This window comes from Phalangium opilio, unplaced genomic scaffold (genome assembly GCF_054372755.1).
Source record: "Phalangium opilio isolate 3A_F unplaced genomic scaffold, DU_Popi_V2 ptg000070l_1, whole genome shotgun sequence".
NCBI lineage: Eukaryota > Metazoa > Arthropoda > Arachnida > Opiliones > Phalangiidae > Phalangium > Phalangium opilio.
The window spans coordinates 7,268,139-7,289,484 of record NW_028324182.1 but is presented as its reverse complement, the minus strand read 5'-3'; the positions used below and the strand labels follow the sequence as shown (position 1 = coordinate 7,289,484).

The following is a 21,346-nucleotide window of genomic DNA, read 5'->3' as shown; positions in this document are numbered from 1 at the left end:
CCTGTAAAAGTAAAAACCAAAATTTAATTAACCTATCAGTACGCAAAGAAAAAAAGGTCCAAGAGGTACACCACTTTCTGAATATAACCGTATAATTGTTTCTAGAATTCTATTCTTTTCGCATTAAAATTCATTCAGGAGTGGTATGTCTCTTGCGTTATGGAAGGGCGAGGTTAGCTTCATCCAATGGTCCCGCTCTTAAAGGTCATTTGCTGTCCTCAATCGACCCGGGGCTCTCATAATCATAATTTCAGATTGTATTTGCACTATATTTTGCGATAAAGTAGAGCACCGACCTTTTCCTAAGCGTTGCCTTTAATTCAATCTAATGACTATAAACCCGTGCAATTTAGTACAAAACTTCTAATTCTTTTACATAATTCGCTACCAAAAGCGAGAAATATTTAAAAAAAATTTAAATATTCAAACTTTTAAGCTCAATTAAATTGAAAGCTAATCTTCAGATAAAAATTCCTCTAAGATTATAATTCTAGTTTGTATTAAAAAAAAATTAAAAACTAGTTAAAGGTTTGTTAAAATTTCGCAAAGAAAAACTAATTTAAAACTATCTCAGAACCGGTTAGGTAAAAGATTCGTTTCAACACTTGGGTTTAAAAGTTAAAAAAAAATTTTTAATTTAGTTAAAATCTAAATATAAGAGAGAAATATATTGTTCTTATCGTGGAAGAATTCGTTCCTCCTTGAACGTCAAATACGTCGGGGTAAATCCAAGGTAACGCGTTGAAACGAAGCTCTTTAAAATTATAATCCAAAATAACAAAGACGCCGCGACGCGATTGTAATCCAAATTTGATATAGCGATGCCTAAAATTCACGCACTTTTACGATAGATTTTTTTGTATCGTATTTTCTTTGAATCGCGTATTCCACAGCACACAAAGGGTTAATTAATATTGGAGACGATAAAGCGAGCTATGGGATGAATAGCGGGAACAAAAATTTCGTGGATTTCACTTACGTTCGAAAGCTGTTCAGTGTAGGACGGAGACGAGGGTTCCCTGACTTTATAAACCCCGGGTAATCGAATACGACGCCTTTACCACCATTAGCGAAACATAAGAGGCGATTTCATTGGATAAAAGGGAAGCTCAAGAGCAATCCCATTGGATGAGAGTGGGGGAAAAAGAGAGGGGACGTTTTCTTTGACTCGATCTCTCGAGCTAGGCCATACAAAGTCAGAGAGACAGAGCTAGGAGAGGGAAACGTTTCTTTTTCTCTTTTTTCATCCTCAGCCTCTTACAATCCTTAGGGTTAAGTCTCCCGAATTCTCGGCGGTTTCCAGTCGCTAGTCAGTGTTGGAGAAGGCTGCGAAAGCGCGACTTAGGGTGAAGGGGCGAGAGAGGAGAGAATGCCACCTTTTTTGGGTCAAATAAGGGATGGGCGTTTCACTCGCAGAGTTCACTAGGAAAACCGAACGATGATACCGGATTTTAACAATTGAAGAGATTAAAAGCCTAATTAGTCCTTGAAATAAATGGAGTGTAATTATAGGATTTGATTTAATAAATATAAGACAATGCATTTTATTTCGCATTTATTTAAGTGGGATTCCTTGTTTTCAAAGAAATTTTCATGCGAATGTATTGCAAATAAACATAAAATTTAGTAGAATTATATAATGAGTTTTCGAATTAGTTTTGTTAGTAACATAAGCGCTGAATATCCTAATTAAAAAATTAAAATTTTGCTTATGTTTATCACCAAATTAAACCTAATATATTGGACCAATGCACAATCACATCACAGTGTTTGATTAAATGTTTGAAACAAATATAATACTACCAAAGCCTAAATATTAGAAACTACACTTCCACTTTAAGAGTGCACAAATCAGTCTCTTTTTCTACGTGTATTGTCGTATAAATCCGCGTAGCTTTGGACTTCGGTGCATTTTAGAATTGGAATTTACTATAGGAATGCGTTTTCTCATCCTCTCTCGTCGTAGACCGGTACACCTATCTGCTTTACCGCTTAGTTTCCCTCCTCCGAGTGATCCCATAAAGGACGCACGACGCCAACCTCAGCCAAATTTTCCGGATTCAACCGATATAGGGAATCCCTGACGTGTTGTTATATATAAATATATAAGAAAAATAGATTTAGAACAAGGCTTAGTACGCGCCTGTACTTTGTGGTATGGTGCGCTGGTGCCACTTATATAACTTCAAGACTAGATAAAAGAATGGGTACTGCCAACAAAAGCTCTTATAAACCCCGTAACCCTTCGAGTTAAAACGCCTAATTTCCCCTGCGTCGAATCTTTCTCAAAATAATTGTACTTTGTCGCGTTCATTAACTAATTAACAGGGTGGAAATTGGTTCCGTTGACCAGACCACTCTGGAGACATCCCCTCCCCCCCGCGCTACGCATGGATTCGCGAGAAAATGATCCTTCTTTCTAGTTTCAGTTTCGTTTATAATATAGGAAACTTGATTGAGTATTTTTAAAAATCAGCCATGATATTTCTGGTACTATGCCTTAGTACATCAATGTATTGCAGGATATGTTTCTTAAGTTACTGGTTACCGAGAGAGGTGACCATAAGTTCATAAGATATGTACCATAAATTTGTCACTGGTTACAAACTGGAGCTTGTCATGAAGTGACGTAGGTGAAACGTCATAGATACTCGTAAAGCGACGAATGGTGAGGCGCAGTCAAAGGCTTAGTATATAGACTAAATAGGAAGATGGACTGCAAAACTAACCGAGTGTAGTCAATTCTCGCTTGTCGTTCTCGAACTAGCTCTCAGTAGGTCTCTAGCATTACAAAGTATAGGTAGATTCATACTTATAGAATATATCTTATAAACTTATGCGTGATCCAAAAAGGCTGTTGTACAAAAAAATTAGATTTAGTCAGTTTTCTTTGCCAATTACCAAAAACACTTAATATTCTTATCTTTAGGTCTGCAAATTATCTTAAAAATCCTTACTCTGTTATGAGAGACAATATCAAGGGGAAAATTTTAAAGCAGGTAAAAAGGATAAGATTACAAATGTATGATGCATATTACATGTCGTTAATCTTAAGATATAGACGTCAATGTAATATTTCTGTACCCTAACTAAACCTAAAATTAACGAAAGTGTTTACGCCTTGAAAAGCATGACGATTATTTTCTCGTTAAAAGCGGATTGGAGAGCTAGACTATAAACATTTATTTTTAATTTTTATAAATAGAAACGAGGGTGTTTAATTTATCTATCACCCATAGCTGGCAGTTTCCGGTTAGAAAAATCTTAAACGGAGAGATTTAGGGATTTGGCTGATAAAAATTATTCGTATTCCTTTGATCTTTCCATCTTCAAATAGATCTCGTGAAATGAAAAAGTTTCTTATATAAAGATTTTCAAATTTGAATATATGGCCTGACGGAATTAAGACAAAAAAAACCTTTCGAAAATAGTACGACAAGAGTTTGCTAGTCCCTAAAGATCCCGTTGAATTCCAAAATGTACGGGTTTATTAACAGAAATAACCAAGGAGCATTACGAGGCGAGAGATACAATTTTCTTCACTATTGTTATTCCGATTCTCAGATGGTTTTTAACTGTAGAAAATTGAGTTTAATATTTTATAAATTTCCAGAAGTTAAACGCGACTATTTTCAGTGTCTAATTCTTGGCTCGCAGAAGTAAAATAGATTGAGCGATAAACTCCATATTTAAATAGCATTGGGCTTAAACATATGGAATATTTCATAATTACGCTTCATCTCTGGTAGTTTTAAGTACTCCTAGTGTTTTTTATGGAAAAAATGAAAGGTAGGTGAACTGAGTGGCGCGTTTTCCCTTCCCTTAAGATTTGCAAGTTCCAAGAGGCAGCCAAAGGGGATTCGAACTAAAAATAAACTTCTTTCCCAAGCATCCCTATTCTGACTACCTCTCGAGTCTTGACTAAAGAAAAAATAAAGCAAGGACGCATTATTTACACTTAAATCGGGAAGGACTAGCATCTTCTAGAAAATACTAGAAAACCATCTGATGATCTGACGAAAGTCTTAACAGAAGATCCTTGTTGGCTAGGAAGCGCGTTCAACTCTCGCCCGTTAACGCGCCAAATAAAAAACCCTCTTCCCACTGACATGTCTTCTTTCCAAAGTGGAGGTAAACTGCTACCCAGTTTGATCTAACATTTTATTCAATTGCGGGGGTCATTATTAAGAGGTCACGAAACTCTTAATCTACAGAAAATCTAATTCTTAATTGTGAAGAGTAACTATTTTATCAAAAGAAATAAGGTTCCTTGACATTTCCAGACGCAAGACCACCTCATCAACGGGAAATATTGTTTTTAATTCATCTGTAGCAACACTTTTAAATAAAACTTAGTCGAGCCTCACAAATTTCACTAATTTCCCTAGATCATTCTAATAATTTAAAGCATCCCTGAAATTTAGACGAATATTCCCTGACCAATTTACATCCCTGATATTAATCCCAGGTTTGTATGAACTCGGTAATTACAGATAGGCCTAAAAAAATCACGTTTGGGAATTTAGTTTAAAAACTTAATAAGATAATTGGGACCTATATTAATTAATTTTATGGATATCCAAATTCTTCTGTTAGTCATTTCACCGTCACTTTAACGCGAGCATTTGCTTTTACGATTACCGACGACGGTTCCACCGAAATATTTTCAATTTAAAAAAACAAAACGCACTTTTCTCACTCTAAAAGCGTGCTCCTTCAATCGCTCCCTCTTTTTAAGATCCGAAACCCGTAAAAAAGTTTTTTTAAAAAAAAAGAAACCACGTTTCTTGAGCAATTAGGAAAGATTATAACTTTCTTTTCTCAAAAAAAGATAAATAAGAAAAATACTTCTCCAATGAGGTTTTTACAGTTAAGCCTAATTCCTAGACGGTTATATTTATAAAAATCATTTTTCGTTGCACCCCCGCTTTCGAATCAATCTCAGACACTTTGCGTCATACATTCGCGAGGTTTGAATTATTAAGACATTATGTTACGACGCTTAGTGAATGAGTTCGGAAGACACGGTGCCAATGCCATGGCAAAGGGTGCTCGAGAGAAACCAAGCGCGACGACACAAACTCTCGTCTCTTCATTAAGTTTGTATCATGTGTACACTTATACAGTGACATTTGGCCTTGACGAATTTCAAGTTGGGGCCGAAAAAAGTTTAGATAAGAACATCACAGAAGCAACAGTCAATCTACGACTTGGAGGCGGACAGTGATTCCAAGTGGAAACTGCTGTTCGAAACTTAATATAAGATTACGCGGATAAAGTTAGATTTTAGACATGGGCAGAAAACAGAGATGAAAGGAGAGTCCAATCCCTCGAAAAGACACACCTACGCTAGAATATTTTTGCAATAACCATGCTATTACCACGGACTGTGTCGTTCTAAAGACAACGAACAATGCGGAAATTAAACGTGTGACAAAGCATAATGAGCGTAATCTTAAATGGGAACTAACATCACGATAATCACCTCAAATAAAACAATGTTGAGACCCCTAAATACTAAAATGTAGGCATACCTCGATTTTTACAGCTAATTATTGTTGCCTTTAACTATTTTTAACTACACACTCAATGTTAAACCACAAATTATTAAATAAATCTTGGTAAACGATGCAACTTTACCATTATAAAGATCCACAGACGAAGATGAATTCCAGATAATCGTTACACGTGGCGAAAAAGAAATGATATTACAATGAATTCGGCAACGTGATTACCATCCGATTTTAATATGATTTCGTCATCTACCTTCAACTGACTTTAATTGAAAACCGCGCATGCGTTTCAGTGATGGGTTAAGTCAGTTTATGAAAGTGGGGAGTCGCAATAATGAAATTGTCTCATTAAAGATCAACCTTTGTAGACCAATAGTCAAGGGTTCAAGGTCAACAATGCGTATTCATTATTAATATATTTATACCTAAAATTTGTTGGCGTAAAACGTTTTCTGGATTTTAATTTACTTTTAAATATCAGTAATTAAGTATTTATTTGTGAGATTTAAAATATTGTATCGCTCCGCCGCAAGTTTTTTGCCTTCCTACATTTGATGGAGAAGTTGGCTAAATTAGGAGGTGGAAGCACATTTCACGCCCAGTAGACCAGTGGGGGTGGAAAATGTCTAATAAAGAAACAGGCTTATACAACCCTAAATGAATGGAAACATATTTTTGGATGATCTAAATAATTGCTAGATAAACCGTAAAGGGCTTAAGTAGTTGATTTGTTGCGTTTCGCATGTTGTCTCCTACAACCAAGTTCTTCATTACAACTTCCAGATGTAATTGACCTAATCTATGACATGATACGAATCAATGCGGGGCAGGTGATCTCCCGAGTGTAGTTAGGCCTATTTAAAGACAATCATTCTTCGTTTATTGATATCAGAGTGGTTGAGAGAAGACAGAGCAAAAATTGAAAAAGAATGGTGGTACGATGTCGTACGTACTGAAAGAATCAGCGTCGCCCAATGGTTTTTGCGTTGTTGCCAAAAATTGACAGAAATCCGAGGGATAGGACACGCTAAAATTTTTGAAACCCAGAGAAAATAGTTTAAAAAAAAAAAATAAGATTTTCATGTTATGAGATAAAGTAGGACTATGATTATTAGTGGTCACAGATGTAAGAGGTACATATTCTATTAGAATCAAAGGCCTATTTACACAATATTGACCAGTACGTCTGACACCACGCGACATTCTCGTCGATCCATCCCTGAAGAGAAAGAAATCCTTCTAGAAAATTGCGCGAGCACTTTCTTGGCTTCTGTCCTAAAATACTTCCCGTTTTTATCCCTCTCAATGTCCTCTTTTTGTGCCCACCTTTCCAACATCCCTTCTTTGAAACAGTCACTGTTTAACGTCAAGAAAGAAGGAAGGGAGAAAGGAAGAACTCTATGGCGGGCCTAAAAGCTGACTGGGTAGTTCATGGTAGTATGTATACTCGAAGACAAAAACCTTTTCCAAATGGGTCACCTATTTTAGCGGGGTCACAAAACGAATGAGTAGTTATTTCCCCATCTTTTGTTACGAAGGTGCTGTCCTAGTACCTTTCAAATTATCTATGGTAAATATAATGCTGGGTTACTTTCAACCCAAATTTCCTCTTTGGGGTACGTTTATAACCCAATTCGAGGATTGAAAAGGTGGACTTTGATCACGGTTTTAATCTTCCACGGTTTTATATGTAATATCAAAAGACGAGTCTATGAGGCTGAATCATAACAGAACGGTTTTAAAGGAGATGGTAGACTTATAGGACTCGCAATTGTATACTTGTGGCGTCACTAGGGGTTATGACCTTTAATTTCAGTAGATATTTACGGGGGAATTTCGAAAGTAGGAATGTTTTTCATCAAGAAAGGTTGAAAAGTAGGTGATTAGTACGACGACAAAGTTCGTTTTTTTTTTCTGTATGGATGGGATGCCAAAATTTGATTTTTCGCTACATTCTTTCAAACTAAAGGTCAAATTTGAAACTAGAAGTGTTCTAACGAACATAGTAGCTAAAGTTTTAATCAAAAACACTTATAGGCGTTACTTCCAAAAATAATGCACGTGGCGAATGTTAATTTGAATTTTGGCGCGAATCCAAAATTATTCACGTGACTCCGGAGAAGAAAAGACGCGGTATTTGAAGGCCACGTGACTTATACTTATATTTTAAGTATAAGTTGGGATTTTTCATGACCTTTTTTTTGTATTCAACACATTGTTTTATTAACACTTATTTTTAAAAACCTGAAAATGTTATTATAATTATTACTTTCTCAACAATTACATCTTAAATATTTCTTTACAAAAATGCTTTTCTTACTTCTAATTTTTGTTAGTCTGACCTCTAAATTCGTCAATATTTATAAAAGGGGACCAAAACGAAGAAAATTCTATACTTTATATCTATCTTTATATATTCTACGTTTAAAGATTTAAAATTTAACTACACTGAGACGAGAGTGATTAAGGAGGATTTTAAACTATTGTTTAAGATAAGAAATTAAATGAATATGTGCATTAAAATAGTTAACTAGAAAAATAAAAAGAGTATAGAAGAAAGAAATTTGATCCGTATTAAAGTGGGCTAAACACCCTAAATTAGTTATATAATACCTTATTGCTTAGAAGGGGTGTAAATTTTAAAGAAAAAACCAGCTTTCCCGCGATGATTTATATCCCTTCTAAGGTTGCAACTTGGCTTTAAAAAGTTAGCATAAACAGAAATAGTAAATATATCGCTTTAGAAAAATATAATAATAAAACTTCTTTTTTCAAAAATTAGACGTTAAAAATTTCATAATAATACAGAATATCATTGATTCCATAATTAACACATTATCTAAAGAGTTAATTATTTATTTATTAGTTATAAACGGAATTAGCCCAATATTAACTGGTAAAGATTGCTAGATTCAAAAAATAACGATTAAAACAAAATTGTATTTAAAAAACGGAAAACGGATTTTAAGAAATTTAGATTCATATGTTAAAATTACGTTGAAATGAAAGTATATAATAATTTGTACACTTGTTACGTTGTTGTATAATATATACAATTATACACATCAATATCAATTTATAATCAATCAAACAAACAAACAAACCTTTGTCTTTGTTGAATTCCTCGATGTAACGAAGTCAGCTCAAAATTAACCCAAAAAAAAATTAAACTAAATTTCCCATTAAACTAAAGTCAATTTCAATTTTGAATTTTTCTATTCGCTTTACCCCGACTAGATAAATCAATTTTTAAATTTTAACCATCATAATTAAAGGTAAATCATTTATAATTACCATTACGTAAAAAAGGGCTTGTTTTTAAACAGTGATAACTGAAACGTTGGACGAAAGACTAGAAGATCTTTCTAATCTCCGATTTCTCATGACGTTAATGGCGTCAACGTGATTCCAAGACTTTTCAAAAAACGAAACGAGAGCGGCTCCTGTATAAATACACCCTTGAAATTGTTCAAAGGAAATGATCCAATCATCGAAACTATCATTTTCAATTGAATCTTCAGTAGTTTCATTAGTAGGAGGTGAAGATTTTATTTCCTCGGATGTTAATTCAGAAGGAACAAATTCAAAGGACAGCATACTATCAGTTTCTTTCGAATCTCTACGCTTTTCTTTCTGGGGAGTCTTTTTAGATGGAACCTTTGCCATTTCACCCAGTTGTAAAAGCATTGTTCCTTTACGAAATTAAGGTTAAATAACACGTTTTTCCATTAATTCTCCGTGAAGAAAACCCTGTTAAATCTTACCAATCATTGATACGGAATGATAAGCTTCTTGTTCGCCATGTTGATTGATAAAAATATCATAAAGGCTTTTCCACAAGGCAACAAATTGACCCTGAACAGTAATGTTGTTACTTAAATTACAGTAACAAAATCCCTGTTTATCGTTTAAAGGGAGGGTGAAGTAGAAAATCAAGTGATTTTTTTTATCGATTCTTCTACTAATTATAAGACCAGTCTGCATAGTGAAACATTTACACCAGGAAATACCAACTCCGAATGATTTTAAAATTATTTCAAATTAGGCTCAGATTTTAAGGATAATTTTAAAGAAGGTCCTCCGACCAATCACGCAACGCCCTGCCTTTTTATTAACAAAATTCTCGTGGCACGTTCCATGTCTCGCACCACGATTGTGACATCACGCGCGAATTTTATCAAATCTCGTGATAAATTTCATTCAACACGGAGCGTGCCACGGGAATTTTTTTAACAAAAAGGCAAGGCGTTACGCGATTGGTCGGAGGACCTTCTTTAAAATTATCCTTAAAATCTGAACCTAATTTGAATTTTAAAATCATTCGGAGTTGGTATTTCCTGGTGTAAATGTTTCACTATGCAGACTGCTCTTATAATTAGTAGAAGAATCGATAAAAAATCACTTGATTTTCTACTTCACCCTCCCTTTAATTAACTATTTAACTAATAGTACTTGTGTCATTTTTGGAATTGTCTTGGAAACCTTCGCTTTATTCTCCTTTTCAGTTGGTTTAGGTTCACTTTTGACCACACTGTCATCTAAGTAACGAACATTTTGACAACCACTCTTCTCTCCCTTTGAAAACTGCAGGGTCTTACCTATGCTATTAGTACTGCTTATGCTATTCAGATCTCCGCAGTCAGAATGAGAAACCATAACAGGTGGGGTTGAGCAGGAATCGGAATCCGCGGCGTTATAATTCTTGGACAGAGTTCCAAAACCTCCCGAGGAAGTTAAGGGAGCAGAGGAAGAGGCAATTGGTTGAGAGGTCAAATGATTCTGAGCCAAAATCGACTCGAAAATTGAAACTTGAACAAAAGGGCTGATAACCAGATCTAACAGTTCCTTATTAGTGACTTTACTCAAAGGAGAATCTTCTTCAAATGAAGAACTAAAGTATTCTTCAGCTTCGGCAGCAACTTCGGTATCATCAGGCATGTCTGAAGAATAGAAAATATTGCAATGGACAAATGAAGGCATATAATCCAAAAAGTGTAATGGACAAATGAAGGTGCATTTTGCAATGGACAAATGAACTAAAGGTAAATATTGCAATGGACAAATAAAGGCAAATAATGCAAAAAATGCAATGGACAAATGAAGGTGCATTTTGCAATGGACAAATGAAGGTGCATTTTGCAATGGACAAATGAAGGTGCATTTTGCAATGGACAAATGAAGGTGCATTTTGCAATGGACAAATGAAGGTGCATTTTGCAATGGACAAATGAAGGTGCATTTTGCAATGGACAAATGAAGGTGCATTTTGCAATGGACAAATGAAGGTGCATTTTGCAATGGACAAATGAAGGTGCATTTTGCAATGGACAAATGAAGGTGCATTTTGCAATGGACAAATGAAGGTGAATATTGCAATGGACAAATGAACTAAAGGTAAATACTGCAATGGACAAATGAACTAAAGGTAAATATTGCAATGGACAAATGAACTAAAGGTAAATATTGCAATGGACAAATGAATTGAAGGTAAATATTGCAATGGACAAATGAAGGTGCATATTGCATTGGACAAATGAACTAAAGGTAAATATTGCAATGGACAAATGAATTGAAGGTAAATATTGCAATGGACAAATGAAGGTGCATATTGCATTGGACAAATGAAGGTGCATATTGCATTGGACAAATGAAGGTGCATATTGCATTGGACAAATGATGCTGCATATTGCATTGGACAAATGATGATGCATATTGCATTGGACAAATGAAGGTGCGTATTGCATTGGACAAATGAAGGTGCGTATTGCATTGGACAAATGAAGGTGCGTATTGCAATGGACAAATGAAGGTGCGTATTGCAATGGACAAATGAAGGTGCGTATTGCAATGGACAAATGAAGGTGCATATTGCAATGGACAAATGAAGGTGCATATTGCATTGGACAAACGAAGGCAAAAATTGAAGTGGACAAACGAAGGCAAAAATTGAAGTGGACAAACGAAGGCAAAAATTGAAGTGGACAAACGAAGGCAAAAATTGAAGTGGACAAACGAAGGCAAAAATTGAAGTGGACAAATGACCGCAATGACGAAGTAGAACTTCAATTGCTGGTAAAAACGCGAGAGAAAGACCAACGTAATTTACCATTGGATGGAACAACGTAGTTATCTTCAAAGTGCTTTGGTACAACCATCAGATGAAGAAGATAGAAAAACTTAAGTTTATCTTCCAAAGAAGCTTTAGTAGTCAAAGCGATGGCTTGGAGGAATTCTTTGAAGTTAATTTGACCATCTTTGTTGGTGTCAAACAACTGTTAATCAAGTTTAAACGTTTTAAACCGATAAAGTTGACCAGTGTTGATTGATGTTAATTACCGTAAATATTCTATAAGCCATTTTGTGTGGGTCAACACCTTGACCCCATGGTGAGAGGAATGTGAATAAAACTCGAAACAATTCGAAATCAACTCGATACAGTTCGTAGAAAGGCAATGAAAAATCATATTTCTCTTGATTGTTAGGGTTACCAACATTCTTTCCCCAATAGTTTTGACTCAATTGCTCTTCCTATAATTAAAAAAATTACACTTATATTAAAATTATAACACTTGATATTGATATACCTTTAAAAGCAGAAACATTTCTTTCAGATCATTTGGACTGTAATTCCTACTTATAATTGGATCATAAGAGACACTACGAATTACATTCTTCATATTTACATCCTCTAAAGTCTGAATAATTGAGATTAATTAAATTAAATTAAATTAAATTAGCTAGCCTATATATTAAAACTAATTGAAGTATATTGATCGTACTTGAACTACTTTCATTCTATTCCTTAATCTTAACTTCTCAATTAAGGCCGATGTTATAAAATTATATTTAGCATACGCGTCATAGAGAAGTTCCTCAACTTCCACATCCTTAATTAAAAATTAAATTAAATTAATTAGTGGTGAAGATGTCTGTTAATGTTAAATCATTATTATTATCGTCGTACAGGAGTTAAGGTAGTTGGTTCGGTATTACAAATTGCGTGGAGCATATGAGGCAATGTCGCGTCTTTATTGACAATGTGTTCTAAATAAAAGGACAAAACCGTCATGGCTTCACCATCGTCTTTACAATCAAGTAAAGCTTGTCGATTCTTTTCCAAAACGGAAAGGGCTACTTGAAAAACAACTTTAGCTCCGTCGTAGAAGAAACAATCAACAATATTAACTGCCGATTCAAAAGGCATGACTGAAAGGAAGATGGTCAAAAACCACGAAAGCGATATCATGGACAGTACGCCCAATTCCTCCAATTTGTTGTACAAGTCAGGGAGATATTCTTTGGCCAATTCTTCCAGTACTCCCTGATCAATTAGGGCGCCAACAACTTTGGTATTGTAATAATCAGGTAAAAGACGTTCGCAAAGAGCTACTAAAAGCCAAAAGGCTTCTTCTTCAGAGGCGTACAACAGTAAAACTGAAGTAACGATGTTCATGGCTTGACAATATCCAATACTCGGGTTACGGAAGGCGTAGGCTCTTAAAACTCTTCTCAAAGCTCCGATACCCAATTCGGATTGAAAGGCAGGATGTTCGGGTAGGGAACGATGAAGATCACGTTCAATTTCATCAGCAGCTATACCAGGAAGACTCAGACTTTTGGCAACAGCGTGAGCGTAATAACCCTTCTTTGTTTCCATCTGAGAAACATTAACATTAGTCGCTCTAAACCGTAATTAAAGCTGAATATTATAATTAAGAGAGGTACTTCATTGCACGCTCCGGAATATAACATCCATAATTCACCGCGTAATTTATCTGGAATGCCCTTTAAAACTAATTCACGAGCTTTATGGGTACGATAAGTTGGAATTCCCCTGGAGTTTAAAGTAATTAGTTAATTACATCATTTTTTTGTACCATACCAAGTCTATTTAACAAATTTTAAGCTAAGCCTAATTATCATCTCACTTTCCATATTCGGCAAAATGAATATTCCACATATTTATTTTAGCTTCTTCTCGGGCTAAAACATCGGTGGAAATATCAGGTATTTGAAAGAGATTCATTAATGGAGGTTGAAATTGTTCAATCACGTGTTTGTTTTCTTCTAAGTAACTTTCCCATTCACTAATATGATTAAAATTAAACATTAAATTGTTTAAACTCAAGTTAAACTAGGAAACTAGTAATTACTTATGAAATTCAGGTACTTTAGCCAAAAAATCACTTATTTTACATAAGATAAATTGTCGGTCACTTAATTGAGAGAATAGGAAGTTTACCTGCTCAAATATTACATGCATAAATTAAATAGGGTTTAGTTTTGCTTAAGAAAAGTTACCCCAAAATGGCGGCCATACATTAGATGCTTAGATTTAACTCAATAAAATAAATTTAATCTAAGCAAAAAATGATTTATGTCCCCATTTTTTGGGGTCGTTTTAAAGGAAAAGCTCAGGTAACATAACATTATACCTTAAAAGAACAGCCTATTTTCTAAATATAAAATAAAAAATATTGTAAAAAAATAAATAAATGATCTCTTATTACAATAAATTAGCATTTAATTAGTCTTAAAAACAATTGAGGACTACTGCGCCATCCGCCATTGGTTCAGTAGCGTCTGCTAGCCAGAACCCCTCACCCCTACCTCTCTCTCAGCCTGTGAGAATTCAACCAATCCCATAGGGGTAAGGGGTTCTGGCTAGCAGACGCCACTAAACAAATGGCGGATGGCACTATCAGTAGTCCTTGATTGTTTTAAGACTAATTAAATGCTAATTATCATTTGTAATAAGAGATCATTTATTTCTATATTTAATATTATTTTTCCTTTCATATTTAGAAAAAGGTCTTTCTCTTAAAGTTTATTCATGGATAAAGAATGCGCGTGAGGAAATTTGTTTTCACGTTATAGGATCGGCAACTCCCTATCTCGAACGACAGCCTATTCTGTATATACTCTGTTACAACATCGGTTGTCAGCACCCGCAAACCTAGGTCTCTATGTAATCTAGCCTTGCGCGTGCTGACAAGAGACAAAACACTTCAGGATCTTCAGGATTTAAAATCGTTTAAAATATCCCGAAGTTTTTTAGCCTCTTGTCAGCACGCGCAAAGCTAGGTTACATAGAGACCTAGGTTTGCGCGTGCTGATAACCGATGTTGTAACAGAGTATATACAGAATAAGCTGTCGCTCGAGATAGGGAGTTGCCGATCCTATAGCGTGAAAACAAATTTCCGCACGCGCATTCTTTATCCATGGTTTTAACTTTTAAGGTATAATGTTATGTTACACGAACTTTCCCTTTTTAAACTCTTATATTACTTTGCTCTTGGTTGTTAGTATCATGGATGAATCCATAATGGGATTATTTCCATTCTCAACTCTTTCTACAAGAGCAACATCTCTTAAAGGAATGACAACGGAAACCAACTCCTTCACCTGCAATTCCTTATACTGAAAACTTATTATACCTAAAATAAATCTAATCTAATAACGAACCAAAAGCCAATATCTTACCCTAGCTTCGAAACAAACATAATTGCAAGAAATATAAAGCTTTCCCCAAACATGACGTTTATTATAAGGAGTCCATAGAGTGCATTCCGTAGATCCATCCAATTTCTCATCAAATGGTAATCTAAAAGTGTTCCTGTAAGCTTCACTGTGAGCTCTGGCATCCAAATCACGTTTTAAATAAGATGGTTTCTTAGGGACATTTTTGCTCGATTTTCTGGCTAAAGTTTTATCAGCTTGAAAAGGCTCTTCGCATATTAATCTAGATTAGTATTAATTATAGTTAATTAATGCTGTATTAATGTAATTAAGTTCAAAGTGAAACCCACTGTCTCATTGCCAAATTCGCTAATTGCTCCATTAAAGTGATTGTTTCAGATATTTTTAAGAACATTGCAAAATAATACTAAAAATAATGTTAATAATACGAAATTTAATTTAATTTAATTGTGGTCTTGTTCATATCAGACGGGCAGGGTTCATACAACTTTTGGAAAACAAATTTCCCTGAGATTTCTAGGTTTTTCCCCATATACTTCCCTGAATTTTCCAGAGTTACGAGCCTCCATCCAAAGTTTAGTGTAATGCTATTCCTATGGAGGGGGGTTGTTTGTTTACGTTTTGCTCAATTACTCGGCCCCTGTTTGTCGTAGCCCTAAGTTTATAGTATGGTTGGATGGGGGACAAATTGGACTATAACATACTCAAAGGACATCCCCGTATCTCTAGTAGAAACAGAGTTATGAGCCTCCAAAGTTTAGTGTAATGCTATTCCTATGGAGGGGGGGGGTTGTTTGTTTACGTTTTGCTTAATTACTCGGCCCCTGTTTGTCGTAGCCCTAAGTTTTTTGTATGGTTGGATGAGGGACAAATTGGACTATAACATACTCAAAGGACATCCCCGCATCTCTAATATAACCAGAGTTACGAGCCTCCAAAGTTGGGTCAAATGCTATTCCTATGGAGGGTTGTTTGTTTACGTTTTGCTCAATTTCTCGGCCCCTGTTTGTCGTAGCCCTACGTTTTTAGTATGGTTGGATGGGGGACAAATTGGACTATAACATACTCAAAGGACATCCCCGTATCTCTAATATAACCAGAGTTACGAGCCTCCAAAGTTGGGTCAAATGCTATTCCTATGGAGGGTTGTTTGTTTACGTTTTGCTTAATTACTCGGCCCCTGTTTGTCGTAGCCCTAAGTTTTTTGTATGGTTGGATGAGGGACAAATTGGACTATAACATACTCAAAGGACATCCCCGCATCTCTAATATAACCAGAGTTACGAGCCTCCAAAGTTGGGTCAAATGCTATTCCTATGGAGGGTTGTTTGTTTACGTTTTGCTTAATTACTCGGCCCCTGTTTGTCGTAGCCCTAAGTTTTTAGTATGGTTGGATGAGGGACAAATTGGACTATAACATACTCAAAGGACATCCCCGCATCTCTAATATAACCAGAGTTACGAGCCTCCAAAGTTGGGTCAAATGCTATTCCTATGGAGGGTTGTTTGTTTACGTTTTGCTTAATTACTCGGCCCCTGTTTGTCGTAGCCCTAAGTTTTTAGTATGGTTGGATGAGGGACAAATTGGACTATAACATACTCAAAGGACATCCCCGTATCTCTAATATAACCAGAGTTACGAGCCTCCAAAGTTGGGTCAAATGCTATTCCTATGGAGGGTTGTTTGTTTACGTTTTGCTTAATTACTCGGCCCCTGTTTGTCGTAGCCCTAAGTTTTTTGTATGGTTGGATGAGGGACAAATTGGACTATAACATACTCAAAGGACATCCCCGTATCTCTAATATAACCAGAGTTACGAGCCTCCAAAGTTGGGTCAAATGCTATTCCTATGGAGGGTTGTTTGTTTACGTTTTGCTTAATTACTCGGCCCCTGTTTGTCGTAGCCCTAAGTTTTTTGTATGGTTGGATGAGGGACAAATTGGACTATAACATACTCAAAGGACATCCCCGCATCTCTAATATAACCAGAGTTACGAGCCTCCAAAGTTGGGTCAAATGCTATTCCTATGGAGGGTTGTTTGTTTACGTTTTGCTTAATTACTCGGCCCCTGTTTGTCGTAGCCCTAAGTTTTTAGTATGGTTGGATGAGGGACAAATTGGACTATAACATACTCAAAGGACATCCCCGTATCTCTAATATAACCAGAGTTACGAGCCTCCAAAGTTGGGTCAAATGCTATTCCTATGGAGGGTTGTTTGTTTACGTTTTTGCTTAATTACTCGGGCCCTGTTTGTCGTAGCCCTAAGTTTTTAGTATGGTTGGATGGGGGACAAATTGGACTATAACATACTCAAAGGACATCCCCGTATCTCTAATATAACCAGAGTTACGAGCCTCCAAAGTTGGGTCAAATGCTATTCCTATGGAGGGTTGTTTGTTTACGTTTTGCTCAATTACTCGGCCCCTGTTTGTCGTAGCCCTACGTTTTTAGTATGGTTGGATGGGGGACAAATTGGACTATAACATACTCAAAGGGCATCCCCGTATCTCTAGTAGAAACAGAGTTATGAGCCTCCAAAGTTTAGTGTAATGCTATTCCTATGGAGGGGGGGGGTTGTTTGTTTACGTTTTGCTTAATTACTCGGCCCCTGTTTGTCGTAGCCCTAAGTTTTTAGTATGGTTGGATGAGGGACAAATTGGACTATAACATACTCAAAGCACATCCCCGTATCTCTAATATAACCAGAGTTACGAGCCTCCAAAGTTGGGTCAAATGCTATTCCTATGGAGGGTTGTTTGTTTACGTTTTGCTTAATTACTCGGCCCCTGTTTGTCGTAGCCCTAAGTTTTTTGTATGGTTGGATGAGGGACAAATTGGACTATAACATACTCAAAGGACATCCCCGTATCTCTAATATAACCAGAGTTACGAGCCTCCAAAGTTGGGTCAAATGCTATTCCTATGGAGGGTTGTTTGTTTACGTTTTGCTTAATTACTCGGCCCCTGTTTGTCGTAGCCCTAAGTTTTTTGTATGGTTGGATGAGGGACAAATTGGACTATAACATACTCAAAGGACATCCCCGTATCTCTAATATAACCAGAGTTACGAGCCTCCAAAGTTGGGTCAAATGCTATTCCTATGGAGGGTTGTTTGTTTACGTTTTGCTTAATTACTCGGCCCCTGTTTGTCGTAGCCCTAAGTTTTTAGTATGGTTGGATGAGGGACAAATTGGACTATAACATACTCAAAGGACATCCCCGTATCTCTAATATAACCAGAGTTACGAGCCTCCAAAGTTGGGTCAAATGCTATTCCTATGGAGGGTTGTTTGTTTACGTTTTGCTTAATTACTCGGCCCCTGTTTGTCGTAGCCCTAAGTTTTTAGTATGGTTGGATGGGGGACAAATTGGACTATAATATACTCAAAGGACATCCCCGTATCTCTAATATAACCAGAGTTACGAGCCTCCAAAGTTGGGTCAAATGCTATTCCTATGGAGGGTTGTTTGTTTACGTTTTGCTTAATTACTCGGCCCCTGTTTGTCGTAGCCCTAAGTTTTTAGTATGGTTGGATGAGGGACAAATTGGACTATAACATACTCAAAGGACATCCCCGTATCTCTAATATAACCAGAGTTACGAGCCTCCAAAGTTGGGTCAAATGCTATTCCTATGGAGGGTTGTTTGTTTACGTTTTGCTTAATTACTCGGCCCCTGTTTGTCGTAGCCCTAAGTTTTTAGTATGGTTGGATGGGGGACAAATTGGACTATAATATACTCAAAGGACATCCCCGTATCTCTAATATAACCAGAGTTACGAGCCTCCAGAATTTAGTGTAATGCAATTCCTATGGAGGGGGGGGTGTTTGTTTACGTTTTGCTTAAATACTCGGCCCCTGTTTGACGCAAATTTCCCTGATTTCCCTGAATTTTACTTAAAAATTCGAAATCTCCCTGAATTTTCCATAAGATTTTTGTTAACTATTTATTTCCCTGATTTTTCCAGGTTTTCCCTGAGGTTTTCCAGGTTTGTATGAACCCTGTCAGAGATTAAAAACTATATTAGGCCTACATCTTTTTCTCTGGTAGAGATACAAATACTCTCAGGAAATAAAACATTGTTGCTCTTTTCCAAATGCTAATAAATTAAAGTAAAATAAAATTTAAATTTAAATTTAAACACTCTTATATTCTTCCTCTCTCTCTCTCCTTATTTTGTACGTTTAAAATCTTACCATAACATCAACCCAACGTATTATGAGCTTTATCTCTTTCCCAAAGATGTATGAATAAAAGCAAAGATGATTTACACTCAAATAAATCCAGCCTTGTCGAGGCAATCTATTTTTCCAATAACTACAAGAGTAATCTTTTTTGGAAAAAGAGAGAGACATACTTAATTACTTAATTACTCATTACATTCTTCTAAAGCTTTACTAATTAATAATTCTTACAATTAACAAGTCTTTCTTGTTCAGGCATTCCAAAGAGCTTGATAAATTTGGCCACAGCAGCTTTGTAATCCTTAGAATCATCGTCAGTAATATGACAAAGAATGTCGCAATTATTTTGCGCTAATAAACTCTCAATTTTACAAAATACAAAGCTAGTAATTTCTTCGGTGGAATCAAATGAACCTGAAATGTAATGTAACCTAGCTTTTTAACAACCAACTCAATTAATTAAAGGTGGAATTCATAAACGTCAGACGCAACGTAATTTAGTACAGGCAAAGGCAGGGCGTCGTGCGCTGACGTCTGCTTTTTGCGCACGACGCCCTGCCTTTGCCTGTACTAAATTGCGTTGCGTCCGACGTTTATGAATTCCACCTTAAATGGAGGGTGAAATGGAAAATCAAGTGATTTTTTATCGATTCTTCTACTAATTATAAGACCAGTCTGCATAGTCAAACATTAAGGAAATACCAACTCCGAATGATTTTAAAATTCAAATTAGGTTCAGATTTTAAGGATAATTTTAAACAAGGACTGCCGACCAATCGCGTAACGCCCTGCCTTCCATTAAAAAAAATTCTCGTGGCACTCTCCATGTCTCGCGCCACGATTGTGACATCACGCGCAAATTTTATCAAATCTCGTGATAAATTTCATTCAACACGGAGCGTGCCACGGGAATTTTTTTAACAAAAAGGCAAGGCGTTACGCGATTGGTCGGAGGTCCTTCTTTAAAATTATCCTTAAAATCTGAACCTAATTTGAATTTTAAAATCATTCGGAGTTGGTATTTCCTGGTGTAAATGTTTCACTATGCAGGTTGGTCTTATAATTAGTAGACGAATCGATAAAAAAAATCACTTGATTTTCCACTTCACCCTCCCTTTAACTCTACACATTTTGAGCAAGTAATCATACCTAGAGTTCTAAGTACATTTTGTTCTAACCATTCCCAATGTTCAAAAACTTCATTTCTTGTCATTCCACAAGCGATAACTGTTTAAAAAAGATAATTCCTCAACTTATATATGTTTCTGATGTCATAAACAACCTTAAAACTCACCATAACTAACTTCACAACCAGGTGCTTGATGTAATATTCTAAATGGCGGAGGTTTGCTATCAAATACAGTGTCTAAAGTACCCACAAGCAAAGATGATAAACCCTTTGTCCCATGACCCTTTCTTTTTTGAGACACGAAATATGGGTTGGCTCTTTCCGTCACCCTTAAGATATGGCGTAATATTAACCACTTAACAAAACTTAACTTTAATGGTATGGTAACTAACCATAAGGCATTTGCTAAAAGGACTTCTTGAGGTTTAACCCACATCTTGCAATCTCAATTATTTATCACAAGAATAGTAGGATATTATTCATATTCTATATTATTATAAAGTCTAATTTAATTTTTATGCCAAATTAAATTAATTAATATCATATATATGCGTAGCACTAATTACCTCTGAAAAAAATGAAGTTGCACAAGAAACACTCCACCACATTTAACGTTTGTTTTGACAGTGGAACAATGCTATTTGAACGACGTATTTCTCTCAAATTTGAACCTCGGAACTTGTTTAGTTTACTTCTTCAAGATATATGGGGTATTTTAAACATAATCTAATCAATTAAAACTACAATCAAGACAAAGAAGATTATAGTTCAGTACAAAATGACAAAATGCGTCGTTTAAGTTAACATTCACGGACGGCCCCTTTGTTTTCTTTTTTTTCTCAGGGTCAAACAAAGTTCATCAATCGAGTTGATATCACCCAAGTATAGAATTAATTCCCTAAGACGGTGGGTTTTCAGTTAAAAGATAATAATTAGAACATTGAACCAACTATAAGAAGGACCAAAGATATAAAAACTAGTACTTATTATTTTCCAATTTTACACATAGTCTATTAGTGAGCATAAAATGATTAC

At 35.8% G+C, this 21,346-nt stretch overlaps 1 protein-coding gene across 4 annotated transcripts; it reads right to left on the bottom strand.

Moving 5' to 3' along the window:
* Nucleotides 1–7,708: 7,708 nt before the first annotated feature.
* Tbc1d8-9 (TBC1 domain family member 8/9) lies at nucleotides 7,709–21,159 on the bottom strand. Of its 4 annotated transcripts, XM_089842838.1 has the most exons (23): nucleotides 20,878–21,159; nucleotides 20,704–20,797; nucleotides 20,477–20,640; nucleotides 20,332–20,409; nucleotides 19,414–19,596; nucleotides 19,195–19,328; nucleotides 19,032–19,097; nucleotides 15,324–15,400; nucleotides 14,998–15,256; nucleotides 14,803–14,934; nucleotides 13,667–13,755; nucleotides 13,442–13,600; nucleotides 13,239–13,347; nucleotides 12,478–13,170; nucleotides 12,293–12,400; nucleotides 12,098–12,208; nucleotides 11,850–12,041; nucleotides 11,620–11,785; nucleotides 10,112–10,453; nucleotides 9,966–10,051; nucleotides 9,278–9,368; nucleotides 8,808–9,205; nucleotides 7,709–8,746 (listed from the first exon to the last, which is right to left on the bottom strand). In XM_089842838.1, the coding sequence occupies exons 2-22, from the start codon at nucleotides 20,745–20,747 to the stop codon at nucleotides 8,832–8,834; spliced, it is 3,657 nt and encodes a 1,218-aa protein (XP_089698964.1). In that variant the 5' UTR covers nucleotides 20,748–20,797; nucleotides 20,878–21,159; the 3' UTR covers nucleotides 7,709–8,746; nucleotides 8,808–8,831. The 4 variants fall into 4 exon arrangements, with proteins under 4 accessions (XP_089698964.1, XP_089698963.1, XP_089698965.1 ...); XM_089842837.1 differs by having other exon boundaries at nucleotides 7,709–9,205; XM_089842839.1 differs by having other exon boundaries at nucleotides 7,709–9,205; nucleotides 14,803–14,928.
* Between the last annotated feature and the right edge of the window lie 187 nt (nucleotides 21,160–21,346).